The following is a 24,344-nucleotide window of genomic DNA, read 5'->3' as shown; positions in this document are numbered from 1 at the left end:
ATGTAAGAGATGTCACGTGGAGTCCATGTTCTTCTCCCTCAATCATTTTCATTTGATCAATATTCTCAATGCTGTCTACTCTCTGTCCCCTGAGCTCCTCTCTCCTTTCTTAGAGGTCGCGGCCTTCAGCTATTGTGCTCCTCACCTCTGATTCACTCTCATATCTACGCAGCTGGACTCAATCTAGAGCTGACAACTTTCCTCTTCAAACCTCACACCGCTCTCAAATCACTCGGTGAACCTCTCGTTTCTTGTGTCTTATAGATTTCATTATTAAGTTCTGTTACAAATAGCAACCGGAGCAACAATCTGGATTACAGTTCAGTCTTTGTTTCTCTTTTGCATATTCAGGAACACTTGATCACCGTGATTGGAACACATGGACACACACAGAAGCAGCTGCCTGCTCTTTGAAATGCACAGCTACATAAGGAGGCGTGCAGCGTCCGCGTTGTCTCGTAGCTGTCGCGTGCGTCCAGGGAATTTAAACAAGACGTTTTCTTTCCCCCCCTTTCTTTAATCAGCCCGAAAAACCCCAGCCGAGTTGGGGGCCGATTCCACCAGCAACCAAAGCTGGGAGAGTGTTTCCTGACAAAAGAAGCGATTAACGAGTCAGCCAGCCTGCAGACTGTAACCTGCAGAGGCTAAATACTTCACCTATTCTCCATCTGTCATCTGTGCTCCCTTTGTCCCTCCGTTATTAATCAGCTGCTGCCTCATTTTATGCTGATCTGTGGGAGGTCACGTAAATAATGACTGGACAAAACTAACACAGTGTGCAGCGTTCCCCGGTAACACCCATCACGCCGTGGAACTTCGCAAATGACATGCAAAACATTTCACCCACGCATTGTTGTCGGAAAATGCTGCTTTTAGGGAACATTCAACGATGGGGAAACTGCAGACGAGCTCTCAACTGTGGAAGTGAAAGAAATCACTCCGTCTTACTCTGCAAAGTTGCCACATGCACATTAGCAGCAACACAACCACCTCAACCAAAACACACAACGGTCCAGTTTGCATTTTAAGGGAACAAAAACAAAGCTATCAGACAAAGCGTAGCCGCGTTCGCTGCTTTCACAGAGTCCATTAGAGATGTGCAGACACTTTGGATTCAGATCCTCTAGGGGACCTATTGGTAAAGACAGGAAGGTAATGGCTAGTTTGGGAGCTCTGATAGATCGGGCTGGAGACGTCCCTCATCTCCCCCGGCGAGGAGCGAGGACGCTTCGGCTGCTGTGGGGAAGATTGTCCGAAGTTGAGTTAAATGGAACGCACATCATAGGAGTGTGTGAATATCAGGAATTACAGTGTGTTCATTGGATGTGTCACAATAGATATTGAGGCCGGCCAGCATGTTGTAATCTTCCAGACCAAACCATTGACTCAGGTCACAAAAGACCTGCCAGTCAAAGCGGTTCAACTGAAAGCATAAAAGCCAAAGATCACCGATGTACATTCTCAGCTCTGTCAGTAATTGCGCACGCTTGTCAGTGCCATCGGAGAGCAGAGATCGTTTTTAATTTGCAGAACAAAAGGAAAGAGAACATCGCTCATTGCATCACGGCGCATTGAACACAGCCATTTCCAGGGCGCTTGCTGTCATCGACTTCATCCTTGGATTCATGCTAAATTGTTGCGGCAATTTCACAAACGCAGAGGGACGGATGGACGCCTGAGAGACCCGCAGGTGCGACGGGGTGGATTTTTGAGACAACATTAATCTTGCTGCTGCCCATCCAGTGAAACCAGCTGTGTGGCTACGGGTGAGGCACAACCTGAGACACACACACACGCAGCGTGAGGTGAATATGCAGCGCTATATTCCAGGAACAACACAAGGTTTTGCCTCAAAGAACTCCTTTCCTGTAGACATATGATGCTAAATTAGAGATGTGGTCGGTACACTTCATTCTTTAGGGCCTTCAAAGAACCACATGACGTTCCGCCACGTCATAGTTTTGATTGCTTGGTTTGGGATTTGTCGGGGGATGTAGCTGAAAATAAATAATCGCTCGGATTCGTATGAGCTGTCTTAGGTAATAATAAACAAACATGCAGCAGAGGAAAGACAAACTCACAAAACAACAAAAGACAACTACAAACCCTCCCAAGAGACGCACAAGTATACTCGAACTAAAGATCAAACATCACTCCACTGTTTCTAATTAGACGTTCTTTTAGCAATCTCGCGTCTTGATGAAGTGCTGGGCGTGAGAGGAAGGAAAGTGATGCATGGTGCATCACAGGTAGACTAATTACGCTATGAGTGTCTTGTAAATTGGCATCCTGTAAAGTAGTAGTTAGGCGTCGTCCGTCATGTTGCAAGTTGGCAGAATATTTCATCTCCGAGATTAATGACGGGCGGCAGTGCCAGGAGGAGTTCAGCGTTCAGCTCTTCCAGATATTTCCGATAAAGAAGAGAAGAAGCCTTAAAATCATTTCCGCGCGGGACGCCTCGTTAATGAATCCGCACCGGGAGCGTTTTCATATCGTGGCGTGAAAGGTGTGAACCGATCGCAATCGCAGTTGGGAGCCGAGGTGCCAAACATGTACAACTGTGTCTGCAAAACCATATGCATTAGTTTGCCAGCTAATGTGAGTTTGTCTGTAGATAAACAAACGTAGTGTTCTCATATTAAGCACCTCAGCTATTTCACACCAGGCAGCCTCTTCAATACCGACACAAATGTTTGGTTAGTAGCCAATGGCTGCTAGGTGGTTACACACCTGCGGATATCGTTGAAATAGAACCCAAGTGAGTGATATTTGTGCCAGAGTGACATCGTTTGCTGTTTGCAGCTTGGACAACACCTCAGAAAGTTGTTTTCTATTCATTTTTCCTGTGTCGTTCAGTTGTTAGATGTAAAGAAACTGAGGCATGGCTACTTGGTAAACGGCTATTTATTGAAATTCACTTTTATTCTCAACTGTCAAATGAAAACCTGAGAGAATTTGTCTTTTTTGCGTTGCTAGTTTCTCCCATTTGTTTGGTTCAGTTGTTGAATATTGATGCTTGATGAATATGCACAACGTTTCACACAGCTCTCCCTTTGTTCTCTTGAAACACTCTTCGTTACCGCACAGTTACTTATATTTCCTTTGATGGGGTGAAAAGATAAAAGACACAAATATTACAATATATACACTTTGAAGCCAATATCGGCCCGAGCCTCCGTTTGGCATTGTCTGGTGTGAGTGAGTCTGAAGCCAAGAAAATCTGGACTGAACGAAAAACTGCATTGACAGCTGAACAAAATGTGTCGAAAACAAATATCCAAATCTAGTTTATTTGTGTAGCCCGGAATCTAACAGAAAGTCTGGAATGGCTGTTCAGACCCGCAGAACAAGCGCTTTCCAACGCAGCCCAGAACTCCTAGAGAAGACGAGTAAAAACCTTAATGGAGAGATTCCCTCTATGTGAAGGTCAAGTGTGCAGTCGAAGCCTCAAGCGGGAAATGACACAGATTACTAAGGGAGAGAAGAGACGTGATAATACGGGAAAATAAGATAAATGCCAATAGATGAGTCCTGATTCAATAATTGGGTCTCCAGTGGACAGCGGTGTCCGCAGAACCCAAGGACGCAAGCAGCTTAAGCTTTTATTGTTTTGGTTCCAATAAACCAACTGGAATGTATCACGACTTTGACAGCAAATCACATGTAAGGAACTGGAGATTTAACCTCACATCTATTATTGATCACACACCTCGGCGCTGCTCGGGCTTAACCTGTTGTGTGCCATGCAGTGTGTGTGTATTGCAGCACGGGGGGGGGGGAGCTCACGTCGTGTGTTTTTATGAGCTCGGTCTCCAGTCTGCAAGTAGTTCAGGGACGGGGCGAGAGCTACGCTTTAAGTTATTACGATTGCCGTCTCGTCTCGACTGCGCTGTCTCATAAATGCAAAATGGCAGAAGAAACAGAGCTCTGGTGGCTAATATACAGTATATAGTAAAACACTCATACATGTGTAATGTACAGCAGAGCTCACAGTTGCTGTTGCCTGGTGAGGAGAGAGGAGGGAAGCAGCTCTGTTTGACTGACTGACTGACTGGCTGGACTTAGGCTCCTAATGAACACACCTTTTACCAAGGGGGAAATAACTTTCCTCTCTACACAAGTTTAATCCAGTTCCATCATTCGGTTTGCATTATAGATGAGAATGTCAGAGACGCTGCTAAAAGGCCAACCGTGGCTCAGAGCCTCTTCAGGAAAAAGCACGTCCTCTGCCCTCTCCGTCTCTGCACTCTGATGACTCACTTTATAACCGTACGTCCCCCCATTTACCCGACAGGACCGTCAAACAATGGCACTGTTCTAATATATCTGATCTCCACATCTCAAAAATACTAACAAACCCCACTGGAAGGCAAATAGAGCTCTGATACATTTTCTGACTTCCATCTAATTAAATTTTAATGATCATTCATTTATGGAGCAGTGTGTGCTCCAGTGTGTGGGCAAACAGTCTCTCACACACACACACACACACACACACACACACACACACACACACACACACACACACACACACACACACACACACACACACACACACACACACACACACACACACACACACACACACACACACACACACACACACACACACACACACACACACACACAGCGTGTGCAGGGTGTTAACCTTTTGTTGCCCCCACAGAAAGTGAAGGCATCCCCTCTTTTACTGCAGTTCAAGCGTGGCATTTTAACCCACGCGCCGTGCCATTCTTATCTGTGGCACTTTGACTCGGCCTGTTCGTCACGTCTCCTTCGCCACCGTGTCCGCCGGGTGATGGAGCCTTCAACAGACAGCCTAATTAGCGGCGCAATAATGGCAATACAGGAAGCTCCGCTGCATTAGGCACGAGTCTAGCTCCAGCTACACTCCGGTTGCCCTCCACAACCCACTTTGAAAGCTTCACTCCATTTATGTTGAATGCCGTTTTTGAGGATATTTTGACTGTATCATTGGATTTTCTGCTGTTTTGCTGGCTCAGTCCTCATACTGCCCAATCAGCCAGTTTGAGACCACGAGCCTTGATCAAGAGGAAGCCCTGCAGGCAGCTTCACCAGCGCCCGGCACCCATCCCCCCACGCCCGTCTGTTTATCATTACACCAGTAGTCTTTCCCCCGAGTGATGTCATATTAAAATGCTACTGAAGGGCTCATTTAAAGCGCTCACTGCTTACATCTGTGAACTCCCATTTGAGCTCCACACCGGTTTCGGGCTGCAGAATATGTAATGAAATAAATCATATTCTCCACAGGGCCCAGGGCTTGAAGCTGGGGAGATCTACTCCACCTGAAGTAAAGGCACTTTGCTGAGATGAATAATTACAAAACCATTTGTTCTAAACTCCCGACAGGCACAGAAGGCATCTACAGATGTCCAAGGTGATATCATTAAACTTTCTCATTAAATAAGGTTTTTTGTACTTATGTTAATCTTATTCTAAATGAAATGTTAACAGTGGGAGTACAATATTGCTACAAAGGTTACTGTCATTGTTTGGTCCGTTTCCCTGGTGGGGTTCTTTGATGTGTGATTATGATAAAAGCTAATGAAGGAATTATGACTTTTAGTAAATTACTAAAAGTGCATACCTCCACTAAGGCCAATAGGTCCTCCAACGCTCTCTTAATGATGAAATTCTAAATCTAGCCAGGTGCTTATGGGTGTGGCCAGGTCGGAAAGTGATCACAACAAACGCTGCCATGTTTCCCCAAATGAAGTGATTAATATGTTTGCCTTTGCATGAAAGTACAGCTGAGTTGACAGAGCGGAGACATCGTGTGAAGCTCATAAGGAATGTTTGCTAAACTAATCTAACAGCAGCCGCTCACCTCTCACCAAAAAAAAAAATACATTTATATTCACAAGCCGTTTGAAACACGAAAGAAGCGGATGAAAAGTTGAGTTTTAGCGGAATGAATCAAATTGGTTTGTTGTGCCAAATAAGTCCCTCCAGCTCTCCTGATGCTCTCACAGCAAACAATTATTCCATTTCTTATCCCAAGGCACGGAAAAAAAAGAAAATGAACAAATGGCGAGATTGAATAAGGAGGAATACGGCGCCGCTGAGACGTATCGGGTCACCGGCAAAACTCTCCTGAAATGAAACTCAAATATGAAAGTGTGAAATGTTTAAAACCTCTATATGAGTTTGCTAGTGTGGTGTAGACACCTTGCTCTTCATTTCCATGCTTCTTCTCACAGAGCCACCAGTCTGTGATGTTCTGTGTATCGCAGGAGATTTGTTTTGTCAAGAGATTTCTTACTTTAAAGAATTGTGTCTTTGTCACCCTCTGATTCTCTACATTTCTTAGACCCGTTTCATGCAGGATTCCATACGCAGCGCTCAAGTGGCACCGCTGCTGCGCGACTCCCACACTGCTAGAACACGCGTCACACCAGAGGCTTCACTGCTGCGGGGCAGAACAGATACCCAGTGTTCCAAATACAGTTCAAACCTCCATGAGATGTGATTTTTTTGCAGGTGCTGGCTCCACTTAACACAGTGTGAGTTGTGATCCTCCGCAGCAGTATACGCCTTGAAAATGCTCATTCGGTCTGCGTGTACTTGAACCTGTTATCAATACTGCACAGGAGGACGTTGCACGTTATTATCACTATCATCGCACCATAGTCAGCTGGCAGCAGGCAAAAGCTGTAAGCAACTACAGATTAGACATGAGCTTGTTCCATGTAGGTGTTGGTTCTACAAAAGCTGAACAGAATACACATGCGTTTGTGTTAACTAATAAATTAACAATTCTAACCCCAAAGGAAATCTCATCAGCTATATGTATTAGATCAAGTGTATTTGCATTTCTGAAGCAATTCTGTTTGATGATGATGATTTTTTCCTCGACTTTAACCCTCTTCAAAGTGTAAATGCTTTTTTCAAAACAAATGATTTTGAATTCATTATATCTGCAGATTAGAAGTGTGAGTATAAGTGACATTGCTGCACAACAAGAGGCATTTTCACAGCAGTGGGCAGTTCTCCTTGATAGCGGCTCATCAAAGGGAAAAATCAGAACGTGACTCACACAGCAATATCAGACTGAAATCTATCTGGTTCGCCATCTCACTCTGGGTCAAAATCACACACACACACGCACGCACGCACGCACGCACGCACGCACGCACGCACCAAATGAGAAAAAAGAGAACATTACCGTCTCCCCTTTATCTCATGAATCAGGAAGGAGTCGACACCTTGTTTGCATAACTTTGACGCCATCTTTCCTGTGAAGTGAAAGTGAAAAATCCGCCCCAGGAAATAAATACTGCCGTATTAATTAGGAGACAAAAAGAAAATATGGTGATACAGAGTCGCGGGGAGAAATGAGAAATCGGAGGAAATTGGCTCGCAGCTCTTTTTTGCAGTATTGGAGTATAATCAGTCGTCGGAGAAGCTGCTCCCAGACAAAGATTAAAAACCACAAAGATGTTAACTTTGTAAGCTTTTAAGCATCTCAGTGGGCTGTAGCTTAAGCCTGACAGTTGCTGCTGCCGCCGCCCATTAAAACTATAACAATTACAACAGGACAATGACTTCTTGAAACGGCAAAATAGGTTCTTATGTGCAAAAGGAATTAGGATGAAGCTGCACCTCTCCAGAGCCTTTACGCAGTCATATTAATAACCTGCACCCAAACGTAATGATACAGCCGTAATGCTGCGTGACAGACTGCAGCAGGGGTCGAGTCTTTGTACTTTCGTTCCATTCATTGACAATTCTTTCCACTTCATTCCTGCGTGCGTGCCCGTGCGTTACACACAGCTACAAGGTCATTGTGTTTAGATTGCACAGCTATTTTACTGCAGCTATGTTTCTTTTTATGAATTCCTAACCTGATGCAAAAGTCTCCCACGAGCGTTGAATGGCTTTGCTCCGCTTTGGTACAAATCTGAGACTGAATTGTCGAGAGTTGATGTTTACTCTCGGTTCGGTTTGGTTTCACTCCGAGCGAAGCGGGAATCTATCAACAGGGGTCACGTGGGAGCGCTCGCTCTGGGGGGCAAACGAAGAATTCAATTCCTCACTTCGTAGCTGCTTTGAAAAACTCCAGGATGTGATCTTGCCCGTCTCATGTCACTGCTCACTGTAACATTTGCAGAGGCATCAGTTTAAACCATGAACTGGAGAACCTGGAGTCAGCAGGTTCACCTCATTTGCACGAGCTGGTGGCGGCGGCGGCACAATAGAGAATTTTCACTTAAGTCAGACTGTATTCCCTATTTAAAGTGATTTGTTCAGCTGGCTTTTTAATTCACTATAATTACTGCAAAGATCACCGTCCATCTGTGCAGGCGAGATATTGTTCAGCAGCTGTGTCAGGATTGTCTTTGTTTGGTTTTGCGCAGTCAGCAGACGCTCGGCTGATGTTGAACTGGCTTTAATAGATCAGGACAGAAGCTGCTCTATCCAGAAGTGACAGCAGAACTAACGAGGCGGTCGAACTTAAGGTTCTTAAAGGAAACTCAAACAAAAGGGAGCTGTAGGGAAACTAAGTGAAATCTCATTATTTGACCCGATGGACAAAATATTGGGACAAAGCCCTGGACCTACCTGACTCAGCTCTGTTATTAAAGGCTCAGGTGACACGGACATGATTGATTTTTGGCTGAACGGTCTTGATATAGCATGCACCCATGGCCATTTCTCTCATTACAGCAGTTCAGCCACATGCAACACGGACAGACTTGAGGACGTCAACATTATGACGGTTATTCCCACAGAGCTATAGATCAGACAAAGCACATGAGAACTTTGTTGACATCTACATATGTTTTGCATAAATCTGGCAGTGGAATCATGGCTCTTGTACCCGCAGGCCTATGACATCGCCTACGTAAACGATATGGTCACAGCCATTATGTCAGGAACAGTACAACTTGATGGCTTCTTAACATAAATGACCAGATGACAGTATGATATGAAGAGAAAAGCCCTTCAATAACGAAACGACAGCTACTATCTATCTTTAACTCTTGATAATAACCCCCTGTTCCCAGATTTAAACTGTTAATTGATATGTATGTTTTTCCTCATTACTCCTTTAAACCTCCATGGAGAAATTATAATGTTGGGGATTTGAGCAGAATAGGAGCATTTTGCACCCGAGTGATATGAAAACCCCTCAATGTTTAAAAGGGACTTCTGAGGGGCGAGCGGTGCCGAAAGCCCTCCTTTGAGAACATTCTCATGGGATTAGGGATCCGACTACTGGGAAAGTCCTCCCCGGCGAATCTCTTAAGAGACAGAGAGACAGACAGAGGGAGAGGTGGAGAGCTTTTACGACGACCTCACTCAGCTCCGCCCTGTCAGAGCGAGGCAGAGGGGGTGAAAATGAGATCTCGATTGCATAATCAATGTTAAGGGCTTTTTTTTAACAGAGCCGGAGCAGATTCCGTCAAGGTCACTATCGGAAGGCCGTCGTGCCGCTTACCATTTCAAATACGGCGCGTTCAATACTGATCAAATCAAAAAAAGGAGGCAAAGCGGTGAGCATTCGTTTGTTATGCCCCTTCCCTTTAGTTTGACTCTTTTCTGTTAGCAGTTTGCCCAAGGCACTATTTAAACCATGTAGAGTGCGGCTGAGCAATAGGATATCTAATTGGAGCAACATCTTGAAGACTCGGATCAATAGTCAACTTGGAATTTTCTCCACCTTGATCCTAATCAGGCCGGCTCGGTGTACTACACCTGGCCGGCCCGTGGGAGACAGGCCAGGAGGTATTTTCTTTATAGTATATCAAGTTTTAATGAGGGAACCGTTTGTGCACATTTGCAGAACTTTGCTCCGTTGCAAAGCCCGAGCCTGTATAACTGGAGAAGACTGCATAACTACATTGATTCAACAAGGGAAGACGGCCAAACAGCTTTGCGAAGACATTAATTACATGAAGAATAAGAGTGGCCTTGTTTCGGCTTCTTTCAGACTGTTAGAGTCGCTGCACTCTGGAGTTTCTCGTCCCTGTCTGATCACCTGACAACACTCGCCAATCAATCAAATCAATCAATCTTTGTTACATCCTCCTTGTAACCAACCAGCATTTCAGTTTCCCTGCTTGGTTCACTTCCTTCTGAACCTATAAGCCGTCTGTAGATCTTTTGTCTGCTTTATCTTATCTATCAAACTGTGATATTTGTTGGGCTTGCACTTTTGCAAAACAAAGCAGATATTCTGATTCTGTGTCTTCTTTGCTGTGGGTGGTTGCTGGAGAAATATGTGTCAGCTTTACTCTGATTCATTGCTTGGATATGAACTGAATCAGTCATCTTCGTACAAGTCTATCATCCGTGTACATATTGCTGTTTGTATTTTCTGAACAAATTGACAAAAACGTTGAAAAATGTCCTCTCCCAGACTGCAGGAACGGTTTGGATTAGACCCTGGGAACAGATTGGTAACAGTGAGAGGTACTGTGTTCATTCAAGCTCCAAATAACCCTGATAATGCCAGACAAACGCTTTAACTAGCAGCTGGCTGGGGTGACATCTGGGCTGCATTCTTGAAGATGTTCTGTTCCTGTTTCTTTAACACAAGTACAACACAGTGTGATGTAACTGGACTTTTCTACTGTGTAAATTGTCTGGTAAAGGCTTGTCAGAGGCCTTGACACTGTACTCTTTTGGTTCTCAATGTCAAACGACACCCTGGTAGGCAAGTTATCGCTTCTTATTCAGAGCCACACCGCAGACACATTATCTGTAATGACGCAGCAGAAGTGCAGCTGCAGATAAATATCCTGTAAAGTATAAAGTACGTTTTGTCTGACTGCCCACATACGGTTTGTGTTTTGATGCTGGAAAGCCTTCTAAGACTTTGTACTAATCCGGCAGCAGCTGAGATCCTTCTCATTAATGAAACCTTCATTGATTTCTCATCCTGTGAAGCTGAAAGTTCCCACATCATTTAGATGAACTGTAGAGGCTTAATTATTCAGCCACATTCCCCAACAGGATTTATAATACAAAATAACAACAACAACAATGGTAAGCATCATCATTATAACTTTTTAAATCCTAACATGAACTATAGTCTGCATTTTACTCAGAAACATTTTACAGAATATCACATCTTGCATCTTCCCAGCAGGTTGAAGAGTAAAAGGTGTTTCACAGTGGCAATATTTCATGTGAACCTTAATCAATAAAGGTGTTTTTTTTAGGAAAACAGTAGTAGCTTTGATGCACAGCATGTAGCCCCCGGGACGAGCTCTCGCTTGTTATCTCTGAATAAAACAGCTCCACTTCTGTTTGTTAAACTAGGCTATAAAAAATATAAATAACTTTTGATAGACATACCTGAATTGTTTTATTTAGTATTATGTTATTTCAAAAGAGTCCATCTGGCTGCGCAGTTATATCTATGACTGCTATCTATGTTTCACAATTGTTTGACCTAATTTTGAGGCCGGCATCACGACTATGCTGAGAATAGAATAGAATACAATGTCTTGATATTCATTGTACACGAGAATAAAGATATTGAAGGAGACCCTTATTCATAATAAAGGAGACTTTTTACTGAAAAATGAATGAAAAAGTGCAAGCAAACTGATAAACTTGAAAAAAATCACACATTATCCATTGCATGATGCCACCTGGAAGTTTGATGTTGGAAGATCACGGCTGCTACAAGCATCTCTAACTTTCACAGGAATAAGGATAAAAACATTTAGTTTTGTTGCAATCACTTTTGGGCAGAATTCTAACAGAAATGCACAAGAATGAAAGTGCAGATCCTCTTTACTGAGTGACAAAATGAACACAGTGTTACAAAACTAACTGTGTCAAAGTGACAGTGTCATTACAGTGTCAAGGGTATAAAGGCTTCCATAATAATGCTATTGACTTGTTTCTATTCTGGAACACATCCCATAACAACACATCAGTATCCAGATAGTGAGTCAGAGAGGTGTCGGTGAGATTATTGGGGCAAAAACTTCCAACCTACAAACAGCATCACAGCTCTTTGAGTGTGGTCATGCAATCACAAGATGAAACTCACACGTCACACTAGCGAGCACCCTGTGTTCTGCCAAAGCTCTGCAGTTGTGAGGCCAGTTGCACACCGAACCTATTAGCATGCAGAACACTGGTTCTCTGTGAATGGCTTTGCTTGATACAGACCTGACTGTACTGTACCTGTTACTACTGTGTCTGTGCTACCTAACAAATGGCCTTCAGGCTTTACTGGGTGGTTGTTAACACCTATGACCGTGCCATGTTACATTCTGATGTACTGCGTTCTAACGGGCTGCCCTGCAAATGAGCCAGAAATGTGCTATATATTTCGAGAAGGGCGAGTGAGGCCATTTCTATTTCTCTTTGAACATCCACTTTAAAGCACTGACTGAATGCTGGAAGCCGCAACATTTCCATATCCTGTTCTGTTCTCCAAGACAGTGATGAAGGTCAGGCTTAAATAGCTCCCCATCCAGCCGGATCCTGACGGCCCTGCTAAGCCACAGCTCTGGGAACTGGCTCACACAAAAGATTTACCCACAATGCCGCTGGCCTAGATAGACACACCAAACACGCGACAGGATGGCTGTGCATAATTTAGAGTGCGGCTTCCTTACATTGACAGGTCCAGAAGTAGAAAGGGTCTGCCAGCCTCATTAACTATTCAAGTATTTCATGGTCGTGATCCCTGCATGTTTAATCAATATTTGTTCACATAACCGTAACAGACTTGTGACATGACGCCTGGAGCTACGCCGCCCACAGCGACAGCAAGACATATGGATGGTCCGTTCCAGTTTTCATGCTTAAATGATTCTCTGATCCAAAACAGTAAATGTCTGCTTGGTCCTATCACTTGGTCCACTCACTCTAAAAACCTCAATAACTCACTTTTGTAGTGTCTGGTTTGGACTGATCTGAAAATCTGCAGACTCTTCTTCCAGTCAGGGAGTTTAAGGAGTTTGTTGAACATAATCAAAGTGTCAAAGTGTGTGGAGAGGTCTTCTGCTGCCCTGAAAGCTTCCTTCTTTACTTCAATATCATAGTCCCGTCAAAGTGGAACACACACCAAACACCTGCAGCTTAAAGAAACAGCACATCAAACAGCCTGTATTCACTTAGTATGCACGGTGGTGCTGAGGCAGCAGAGAGTAGAAGTGGATCAATGTGTGAGATGTGATTGACACTTGAGTCAGTGATTTCTCTTTTGTTAAACATCGGCACTTTTCTTTTCACCGCGAATGTTGTTTTCCCAAATCAGATTCCGACAGTAGGCAGTGCTACAGAGGCACAGGATCTATGTCACAGATATGAAATGATGAAATGTGTTTGCTATGCTCCTTCTTCAAGTTCATCCTATAAGTTTGTCAAATGAAATCATCACAATTTGAAGCAATGAATGTCAGCACAAAGAAGGTGTCACCAGCAGAAGCAGAGGCATCACAGCACAATTGCATCTTGCTGCTTTTATCTCTGCTGGTGTTCTTAAAGCTCAGGTTAGCTGAACCTTTAAAACGGTTTCCTATTTAAAGCAGGTGACAACTTAAATCTATTTTGGAAATGCCACAAATGTTTCATCTTAACATTTCAAGTCTTTTCTTCAGCAGCCATTTCTTTTTGACTGCGGGAAACCATTTGATAGAAATCATCGAATTAGTTTTCTTCCGGGAACAAATAAACAGCCGCAGGTGATTTCCAGAGGTGATGCCTCTTAAACGTAGGAATTCTTTCCTTATGTCTAAAGTGATTCTCATTTCCAATATGGCAACAAACCGTGAGCCATCATCGCTCCGCAAGCCTGTCAAATCCTCGCACTTGGTGTTCCGATTACATCCCTTTTGAACATACGCTCTCTCAAGTGAAATTAATCAATCTCTTTATCACTTGGCCAGTGTCATTACCCAACCACAGAGTGAGAAATGAAAGTGCTAATCGCGCAGCAAGTGGGGGCTTTTGTGCGGGGAGGCCAAGTTTCCCTCGGCAAGCTGCTTCGGAAAGGCATTTTCAATTGAATTTGTCACGCGAGTAATAGATGAATCGCAAAGATTACCTCAAATTCCTATCAGAGAGTGATATATTACATCGGTTTTCAATACGTTTCACCGGTGATAATTCATTCACCAATATTAACTACAATCTACATTCGCTGATATGGAACACGGGGCCGCATGCTAATTCTTTCTGATTACAGAGCACGGTAGGCACATGTGATACACTCTACATATATGCTGATGATGTGGTGATGAAAACAGCCGCAGCAGAACAGCTCCCGGAGTGTGCGGCCCATATCTCCTGCAGCATTTGCCGCGAACAACCTGAATTACTGTAGCCGTTGTGACTTTGACTGTGATACCTGCAAATGGCCTTCGGGCTTACGAGCCGGCTGTTAACTTCTATTAACCACGTCACGTTAATTTCCGATGCACTGCATTACAATGTGCTGCCCCACAAATTAGCCATAAACGTGAACACACTGTAAAAAGGGTAAGCGCGGCTGTTTAAAAAGAGACTAACGAGCTGAATGATTGTCCTGTAAGCCTCGCCGTCAGCGCGTTTCCGTCTCTCTCCTCTCCGACGCGCCGGGATGAAGGTCAAGCTTAATTGAAAGATAAATAGTTGCGTGCGCGTGCTACTGAAAATGTCTCCACCACACATGACTGATGCCCGGCCGTGCTTACCTGGAAATGATTATTTACCGTGCATAAACCGTGTCACATTATCGCGGCGTGCACATCGTTATGGCAACAATCTGCAGCAAGTTTGTCACCGCGAGGGCTGGAGATGGAGAGTGAGTGAGCAGGCATGTGTTATCCGAGGGACACGCCCAGGTGTGTAGGCCCGTTGATGGAATCCGATCGTGGCCACGCGGTTTGCATGCGTGTCATTTAGAGAGGAGGAGGAGGAGGATCACCTTCACCCCATGAGGAGATGTGGTGATGGCAGTGCGGTGTGTTTTTCTGCTGTAATGAGAGGTGGTAATGATTGCCTGTCTCACTGTTGTGCTTGACGCACGTGTGTGTGCGCATCACACACACACACACACACACACACACACACACACACACACACACACACACACACACACACACACACACACACACACACACACACACACACACACACACACACACACACACACACACACACACACACACACACACACACACACACACACACACACACACACACACACACACACAAAATGCAGGGCTGCAATTTGGAATGAATGGATGTGATTTGCGTCGGCTTTTTCCCATAAAAGTATTTCAACGCTCAGCTTTCAAAATAGTGAGAATGATGACCAATAATACAAATAAGCACTGCAGTTGTGACGAGCAAGCATGAACATCAAGCAGACGCAAATGGAGACAAGCAAGCGGAGGATTCCGGCTCTGTGCTGTGTGGAATAAAAACCTGATCTATGCAATGTTTACAGTGAAAGAGGGAGATTTGACCTGGATCAGTCAAACCGAAGGGCTTTGAATCACACGTTTGTTATGGCAATTATTCGGCGCCGTCACCTGCTCTCCAGGAGAAGTGATGCTCCTTTAGAAACTCGATGTCTGATTGGACCGGGATGGAGAAGAGAGACAGGAGGACGAAGACGTGGAGGTGGTTCCCAGCTCGCCGAGCCCAGGCGATGACCCCAACCTCATCTGTTAGAGTCATAGTCCAGCCTGTTGACTTTGCTTCCTCTTTTACTCCTGTGGGAGGAACATAAAAGTATATGAGTATATCATAAACGTGAACGGCAAAGATGTGGAGGGAAGGAGGCAGAGGTGAGGATCATGCATTGTGTCCGAGCATTTTTAAAACGACACAGTAGAGTAAGTGGACAAAGCTGCTGCGCCGATGAAATCTCGCCACCAGAAAGGACCTGGTGCACCGCCTTTCGTCTCCTTTTGATCACTTTTCGCAACATGAACGTGATGTCACACCTGCCTTTGCCTCCCACGCAGACCCAATATAAGTCACAGAGAAGCCAGAGAAACACGCTGAAGGGAACTTGGAGCGTTTTTATTGTGGTTTGTTTATAACGTTTCCTGTCCTTGGAGGGTTTGGGGATCAGTCCTGGATTCACTCCGCCTCTAATTGTGCCGTAGCAACAGCAAAATTAATAAACATCGCCTGAAACCTGAAACACCTGATGCTTTCATATAAAGACGTGTGGGGCTGAGGATTCACTGCACTACTTGGATATATTATGAGATAGTGTTGTGTGTGTATTGTGCGACTCCCTCCAGGGTTTGCAAACTTGACTGTAAATTAAAATAGTGCAAATAGTAGTAGTAGTAATAGTAGCTACAAAAAGATCAAGTATGACTAAGAGATCAAATTTTACATTTTACAATTTCGCTACATTATTATTTGGACAGAGAGAGAGAGAGCAAGAGAGAAAGAGAGAGAGAGACAGGCACCGTTCTGTCCACTGAACACACAACACTTTACCGTACTGAGCTGCATCACAACAATATACACAACAGTTTTTTAGAGGGATTCAAATTTGGAAGCCACAAGCCCGAGCACATCGGTGTTGACTCAGTCTTATCTGCCAAAGCTGATGGTGGATAAACTATTTAATGCTTTCGAGATTCCGGATTATTAACACATGGCTCGTCTGTGAAAACGCTGAATGCCAAATGATTTTTGCTTGATTTCATTTGGGGGGGGGGGGGGGGGGGGGGGGGTGTGATTCTGACACCGCCGCCTTCTGCTGGGATTTAACGGAGGCGCTCTTTTCCCCATTGTGCGAGAGCTTTACAGACAAATTCAGGGTTCGCCTTTGTTTGGCCAAGTGACATCATCAGTCCTGAGATATCTCGTTCTAGATGCCGCACTCCCTTTGCATTATGGGATTTGTAACTCATCCCAGAGCAACACAAGGAGTAGTGGCAAATGTCAAATCTAAAATAAGCTCTAAAAAAAAACAAACATCCAGAATCCAACTGTTTTACCTTGCGTCTCCGGGGCTGATGGTATAAATGGAGTGGCTATCGACTGCCTCACAGACAGAGCAGTCTGGCATCCAAGCAGCCGTGAGCCAATTAGACACCTCTGCTTCCTGATTACACGCCAGTCTCTCAGGCCACACTGCTCTGGAAGCCATACTTGAGCGCGCCCAGATTACAGGAGAAGAGCTCTCCCTGTGCCGATAGAACACTTCTCCGCTAACTGGGACAGGCTGTGTTCGACAGAGTGGAGCCCTCCAACACAAGAATGACCAAAATGCATCGCGGGAGGTTTGAGAATACCTCGGTGGTTCAGTAAATTGGAAAGACAACCCCTCTGTTTTGTGCTTGCACCTTTTTTGGCCCCCTACTGTAAGCCTCTGCCAGTGGTAGATGAATAAAAAAGGTATCCTAGGCTCGGATGTTTAGTATTTCTTAAGCTGCTAAATATCTGGGTCAAAGGATTCATAGCAGGCTCTTAGTGGCCACAGTAAACCTGGCGTGCAGCGCCGCGGCTCAGATGCCGCTCTGCATCCTATTAGGTACTTTAAGATCTGATGGAATGCAATCTGCCGCCGCCCTCGTCTGCGCCATTCACTCGCCGGATCCGGGAAAGTTGAGGACCCTCCAGCTCTCATAAGGGAACAGATGAGCACCTCGCTTCAACCCTTCTTTTCACAGGTGGCCGTCGTAATTAACGTGTGATTAGATCTTTCCAAATCAATGGCAAAAGCTAATTTGGTGTGCACAGGCTCTGAACAGCCGCCATTCGGCACCAGGCCCCGTGAAATACATCAATTCTGTCAGGAGAGGAAACAAAGGCATTTTGATCCCCCATCCTTTCACCAGAGATGCCACCCTGTTCCCTGGATTTCCATGTAATTATCTAAACCAGCCAGGCTCATTCTCCTCAAATCCTCCTCTCACATTCTCATTCGTGCCCATTACCGTAAATTCCTCTCCGTTATGCTGCAGCCACTACATGCAGATTAGCGTCGCTTCCAAGCCCCTCATGCACAGTGTGTGTTGCTTTTAGTTTGGTCTGCATAAAAGTAAAAGTAGAAGTCCATCTCCGTTCAACCCCAAAGTGTTTTCCTGCAGCTCTTTTCATTGGCAGCACGCGTCAGAGTGGCAACACTGAGAGAATCGGAATTGCCGTGCTGCCAAGTTCCTTACTTCCTCCGATCACAGGGGAATACGCCCGCTGTGCCGCTGGCTGTGCCGTATGGACGGAGATGCGGGAAGGTTGTCAGTTTGTCTCTGTCAGAAGTTCAATCGAAAGACACAATTTGCGCTTCAGTCATTGCTTTCCCTTTCAGGAAAGGTTGGACCTGTCTGAAGGTTTCAGCCGTGTGCAGCAAAGGCATGCGAGCGGCTCAGGGGAGACAGAGTCACACCTGTGGTAATGGGGTTCGGGCCCACATATGGAAGGTGTAAATCGGAGACCTAAAGCGTTTAGCGACACTTGACTTCCCTCTTCTTCAGACACAGCAGTAGTAATGCAAATGTTACTTATTATGCATTCCAGGTGACATCAATCAAACTTTCCTTACCTAGCGTTTTTGTAAATTGATTTATTATTTTAACCCCTACATCAGTTTGATTGACGTTTCTTGGCTTGCACTCAAACATGAATTGTCTTCTTACGCTGTTCACCCCTACATTCTATCTGACACCGCAGTACTTGCCGGAACACTTTACCTGAGCCAGATGACTTCCAATCATCCCTTTAGGTGACCCGGTTGGTTGCAGGGGGGTGAGATCCTTCTTTATGGTTTCCCCTCTGCAGTAGACGGTATCAACGCCAAGGAGGAGATTCTAGATCTGACAAGGACGGCGGATCAGCTGGGCCCGGCCTTCTGCCTGAAGCATCATGCAGGGGATTAATCCTGTGTGAATGGATGTGTAGTGCGGCACCGGTTCACTGTTTCACACCTCCGGCAGCACTGAGCGATATTAACCCTCGACGCGGCTCCAGTATCCGCCCACTGATACTACTGTTGTCGGAGGCGGGGGAGTCGGCGAGATCTGAGGCGGAAAAGGGAGACAAAAAGAAATGGGAAATGCATTTGTGTGAATAAAGTACATAGATATAAACATTTGATAGGAGCAAAATGGATGTAAAGTGTGATGGCTGTGCGCATTGGCATTCATAAGATTCTGTTTCTTTGGCGTGATGCATTGTTGATGGCTATCTTGCGTTGCGAAGGTGCACAAATGCCATAAACAGAGAAATAGGGATGAATAACAACGTTAAAACGAGGAGCCTTCATAAAGATGTATAACCTACAGGCAGCGCTCCCTCACTTTACTTCACACACTATCAGCACACTGGTCCACACCAACAACTTTACTGTGATTTATCATCCAGTCGTCTGTTCTCTCTTAGTCATTTTACTATTTATCCTAGAGGGAATTTCTCCAAAGAACATTTCCCTGCAAATTTAAAAGGATTATAAAGTACGTCAATTTTTTTACTCACTACAGTTACAGTGTGGAGATGTTTTATGATCGGCGCAGGTTGGGGCCGTTTATGAATTTTACATAAAAAGCGGCGAGGATTACGAAGACAATTTGTCCTCACTGGCGTCACGTTCTGACAGTGATATGAAAAACAAGAGGGCCCCATCCAGGAGCCGGAGGAGCTGCTTTTCTGCTCTCCTATGACATTCAATGATTACCTGTCAGCTCTCCAGCCAAGCCTGCTCATCCCGAGGAAACCCTGATTCTATTAACACCCTACCGCCCTCGTCTCCTCGTCTCCTCTCTCCCCGTCGCCCACCTTCCTCTGCGGCTGCCCCGTTCTAAGCTCGGCTCCACTATTGACCTTTCTGGCCACGCTCCTGCACACCCTCAGATCCCACTGACCGGGCTCTTATTTCCCAGGGCTTTTAAGCGCTTCGCCTCGCTATTCCATTGTAGCTCAAATAGGCTTGTCTCCTCCGCTGCAATTCCCCTCCGTCGGCTGGCAACTAAGTGAATAAAAGCCAACAAATAGGACGGAGGGAATTTGCTCCCGCTGAACGGAACAAGATCAATTTCAAACATGCGGTTTCAGGCGAGAGTAAACAATTTGTTTAATATTTATTCAATCTCCACGTCGGAATTCTATTACAGTGAAACTATATGTGCTATGGCTCAGTATATTCTCACCTCTTCTAGGTTACAGCAAATGTATTTGGCTTCAACGTGAAGGATACATTAACACTGACAAGAAGAAGAAAAAAAAAATCTGCCAGACCGACTTATTCACCATTTATGCTGTTTATTTCAATATCCTTGAATCTATCACGGTATGAAACCCTAATATCTATTTTCTTTTGATAACGTCGCTGTTAAACAATGAAGTTGCCCTTCAGTGTTGCTGAAGTAATTTCAAGGCAAAATACTGAGTAAATTTACCAGTGCAGTTTTAGTCAAACATTTGATCTGTGGGTTGGTGTTGAAATGTTTGCAAGCAGAGTGGAATAAGAGCAAACAAAAGGGAGAAAGCATCAGCGTTGACTCTTTCCATACACAGCTGCACTCTGGCTTCATTAAAACACTGGGGGCACATTTGGTTTCCTTGCTCGTCTGGTTTCAAAACACATGCAATTGAGGTGAACAGGAAATTCTCCGTATGCGTGAATGTAGCGGGCTCGTCTGTCTGTGTGTCGTCGACCCTCGTCTCCGTTGGAGATCGAAATAAACAAGCTCCCCGTGACCCGGCACAAGGAGGCGGAGGGCTAGTTTGGAGCTTTTCCACATATGAACAGAAGCGTGCGAGCACCTGCCCGCTGCCGTCTGTATCCACGTCATTTTGGACGTATAATCACTGGCGTAGTTGACACCGCCCTGACACATCTTTGACGGCTTTCTGCGCTGTGCTGCCTGGAGTTGAGTCCAGTGACAGGTACAGAAATGTCTACCAATCTCTGCGATGAGCGTCAGGTTCTAACTTCAGCCTACCTCCTGCTTCTCAACATGGTGAAGGACCTGGATACTTCAGCTGGCCTGGTGCCACTCTAAACTCCCACAGGCAAACATCTACTGTTGACACATCCGGTATACGTGTACGTCACTATAGACGCTCTGCAGCAAAAGCTTTGCACTTTCTTTCTGTTCTAATGATGGAATGTTGGGTAGATCATACAGTCCATTGTGGAAAAAGAAGTGCGGGAAACAGATAAATGCTGACAGAAAGCTTTGCCTCATTCACAGGTCAAGGCTCCTCCAAACGTCATAAAGACCCAAGAGTGGAACAAACTCTATTCAATAAGGAATAAAGAATGCTTGATGCCAATTAACTCAATAGTAACTCAACCTTACTATTCGTCAATTTCAACTCAATTCACTGTAAAAAAAAAAATGTATGGAATGGCAGTAATACCTGCAACCTTCTGTGTGACAATTTCTTTCTTTCTTTCTATCAGCAACGTTATCCCTCAGTGATACTTCACATTCCAATCTCAATAATGAAAATGAAACTTCTACAGAAACATCATCCAGCATGCCTGTATGCATCAGGAGTACAAAGATGGTTTGTAACAATATCCTAGCAGACCACTGGATCATTATGAAAGTGTTCTAGGGGTGGATTGCTGTCATCATCTTCTATTGCCATCTGTCAAAACATTCTTAATTGTCTACCCTAACCAGTTAAGTAACAAGATCATTAAGTCACGTTCTTATTATCCAAATCTCTGCAAAAATCGTTAAAGGCTTGGCAGACTCCGAGCTTTCTGCTGTTTATCCTTAAATGCAGTTTCTGTTCCTTTCACCGAACTCGTCAAACCCATAACCACATCAGTGGAAGAGTCTAGATAGTTTGCTCGCTTCCATAAATTGAAACTCACTATTTTTTAACAATGTTAAGATGCTTGTTTGTGGCCGCACCCTCACAGAAGGAGGTATCTCCGCTCTGCCGGCGGCTGGAAACGCCAGGCAGCCCCAAAAGGCAGCTCCTCCTGAAGCCAGGGGCGTGAACTCAATCACTTTTATCATTGCACGTACAATAACTCCGCCTGCCTGTAGGTGCAATAGTTTAGCATACAGAATGAGAGCGACGATAAGAAAAGGAGAGAATTTTAACTCAGACTCAACATCCGCAGATCAGTTCACCGATAGCGACGCTCCACTCCTGAGATTCAACTTCCTCACTAAAGAGGGAAAGGAGATTTTCATTTTAATTCTTCTTCATCCTTACATTGTGTTTCTTTTTTTCTTCTTCGTGCCTGGAAAAATTGGTTCGCGGCTCGGAAATCTAATCACTGAATGATCTGGCCCGAAAGCATATGCTTCTGCAGAAGATTGCCGAATTAGAGTGATTAATTACAAAGCAAATGTGATCAGACAAGGCAAATTTGAAAAAGGCAAAGATGTGGCAAAGGGATTCTTAAATATGGTCGTGCCGCTGAAGATCTCCAAATCTAATTACTTCTGTCAAATACCATTAAAGGGAGAAAATCCCTACTTACATACATGTCAGTATATTTATAGCGCGAGACCCAATTAGCAAATCTCTAAAACGTCTTCATTATAGTGTTTCTTTGAAGGCGATTAACATGTGATAAAAGGAAATTTTAACCATAAAAAGCTGCAAAATACAGAGATATTACACATAGTTCTACATCTGGTTTGGACCGCGAAAACTGTTAGCTAACGTCCTACATTATCCACATTTTTTTTCCACGAAGCAACTTCAGGACACACTTTAATCAATGCGCGGTAGCGCTAAGTGAGTAATAACAAAAGGCACAACTTCAAATAAGCGTTGTGTCAAAAATACAAACCCTGGTCTCACAATCACTGGGTCTTCTTTGTGCTTTAGTATCCACTGATCTCACACACGTTAGATACCAAGCAGGGGCCTGACAGTAACTTATACATTAACCATGTCTAAGTCAATACCATATTTATCACTTCTACACACTTTTCGGTCCACTACAGGTCAAGAGAATGTACTTTGTCCAGCCAACGTAAGAAACATGTATTAGAGGGCCAATACATCAAATGTCTGACCCAAAAAAATGAATTGCTACTCGGTGTGATTGATTGCAGCTCTGTGCCATCCACTGTTGTTACGTCAATAGTGAACTGTTTCTTTATCAACGGCAAACACAGCCACTCAGGGGGAAAGCACACATTCTAAGACGTAAATTGATTTGCTTTAATGTGAACAGAGCAGCCGCTTCGCTCCGATATTAACAGAGAATGCCTTCATGCGTCAAAGCAGCTGCAGCTCTATGAAGGCACGTACGTAGCTCACGTATTTATGTGCCATTAAGTCACTAATTTCCTTGTTCAAAGGGAACCGATGGGCTTTAGAGTAAAACATCATTAATTGATGCGACGCCTCACACAGACACGCGGAATGTTGCGTTGTTGTTGTTGCCGCTAAACGTTTCATTTTCACACGCATGTGGAAACTGATCAGAGAAAAATGAGAAGAGAGCGATCGCAGAATGTACAAGCACTGGTTTCTTTGTGGTAAACATGCTCTACAAGATGTGTTTGTCTGAGGAACGTCGGCAGCTTTAAGCCACGTCGGGTGAAAGGGCATCGCCTCTGTGAGGTAAACGAACCCCGAGCTCATCTAGAATTGTAATTGCCTCCATTTCCGGCGCTTGTCTTTCTGCATCAAATCTATCTCCTTGATGAAGCAGATGGTTAGACATGAGCCGCTTTGGGGAGAAGCATGGTCGGGGTAATCGGATGTGTTCACCTGCTCTCCAAACTCAAACCTCGGCATAACAAACAAGCTCTTAATTAACACAAGACCGATTGTGATGGTGGTCACTCCGCCCCCGCCTTTCCTTTCCATTGATTGATGGAGGGGGATGGGGGGGAGGGGAGGGGGCGGGGAGTCTCGTGGGAGTGCAGTAGAGCAGGTGACCATGTCTGACTCCAAACTGCTGAGGGGATTGGCCCCCCGAGAGAGAGAGAGAGAGAGAGGGAGAGAGGGGCCAGTTGGTGCTGAGGGGAGGAGGTGAGGTGGCCGGGATTAATTTTAAGTGGGCCCGGTTGCTGAGGCAAGCTGATAACACGGGTCAGCAGCTACAGAGACACCTGGACCCCAGAGACATGAGCGTCTCCTCTGGAGAAGAACAGTTAATATGCTGAGCGCTATCTGTGTGTGTGAGGGTGGGAGTGTGTGTGTGTGTGTGTGTGTGCGTGTGTGTGCGAGTGTGTGTGTGTGTCGGACTAGCCTGGAGAAGATGTCCAGAGATGCTGAAACCTGTTCAAAGCCAATTACACGGCGGGAGAAAGATGTGGAGGAGAGGGGAATCAGGGGTGAAATTAAAAGCCTGCTTCTTGTGATAAACGCTGACAAAAACACCATGAGTCCATTCATTACCTCCACACAGGAGGTTGCACATGTTTGTCACCTAGACAATCTAGAACAGGCAGGCAGGTCTTTGTTCA

At 44.8% G+C, this 24,344-nt stretch overlaps 1 protein-coding gene across 1 annotated transcript in view; it reads right to left on the bottom strand.

Annotated features, from left to right (window-relative positions):
* The window catches only part of thsd7ba (thrombospondin, type I, domain containing 7Ba), a 103,028-nt gene extending 82,245 nt beyond the window's left edge, over positions 1-20,783 (bottom strand). The window contains exons 1-3 of the mRNA XM_076159068.1: positions 20,756-20,783; positions 18,876-18,968; positions 15,513-15,695 (exon numbers count right to left, since the gene is read on the bottom strand). Coding sequence (XP_076015183.1) covers positions 15,513-15,695; positions 18,876-18,968; positions 20,756-20,783 — 304 coding nt within the window. The remainder of the gene's footprint in view (positions 1-15,512; positions 15,696-18,875; positions 18,969-20,755) is intronic.
* Positions 20,784-24,344: the final 3,561 nt, after the last annotated feature.

Source organism: Genypterus blacodes, unplaced genomic scaffold, assembly GCF_046128005.1.
Source record: "Genypterus blacodes isolate CSIRO-AG114 ecotype Tasmania unplaced genomic scaffold, CSIRO-AGI_Gbla_v1 ptg000093l_1, whole genome shotgun sequence".
NCBI lineage: Eukaryota > Metazoa > Chordata > Actinopteri > Ophidiiformes > Ophidiidae > Genypterus > Genypterus blacodes.
Note: the sequence above shows the minus strand (reverse complement) of the source record. Positions and strands in the feature narration are given on the sequence as shown.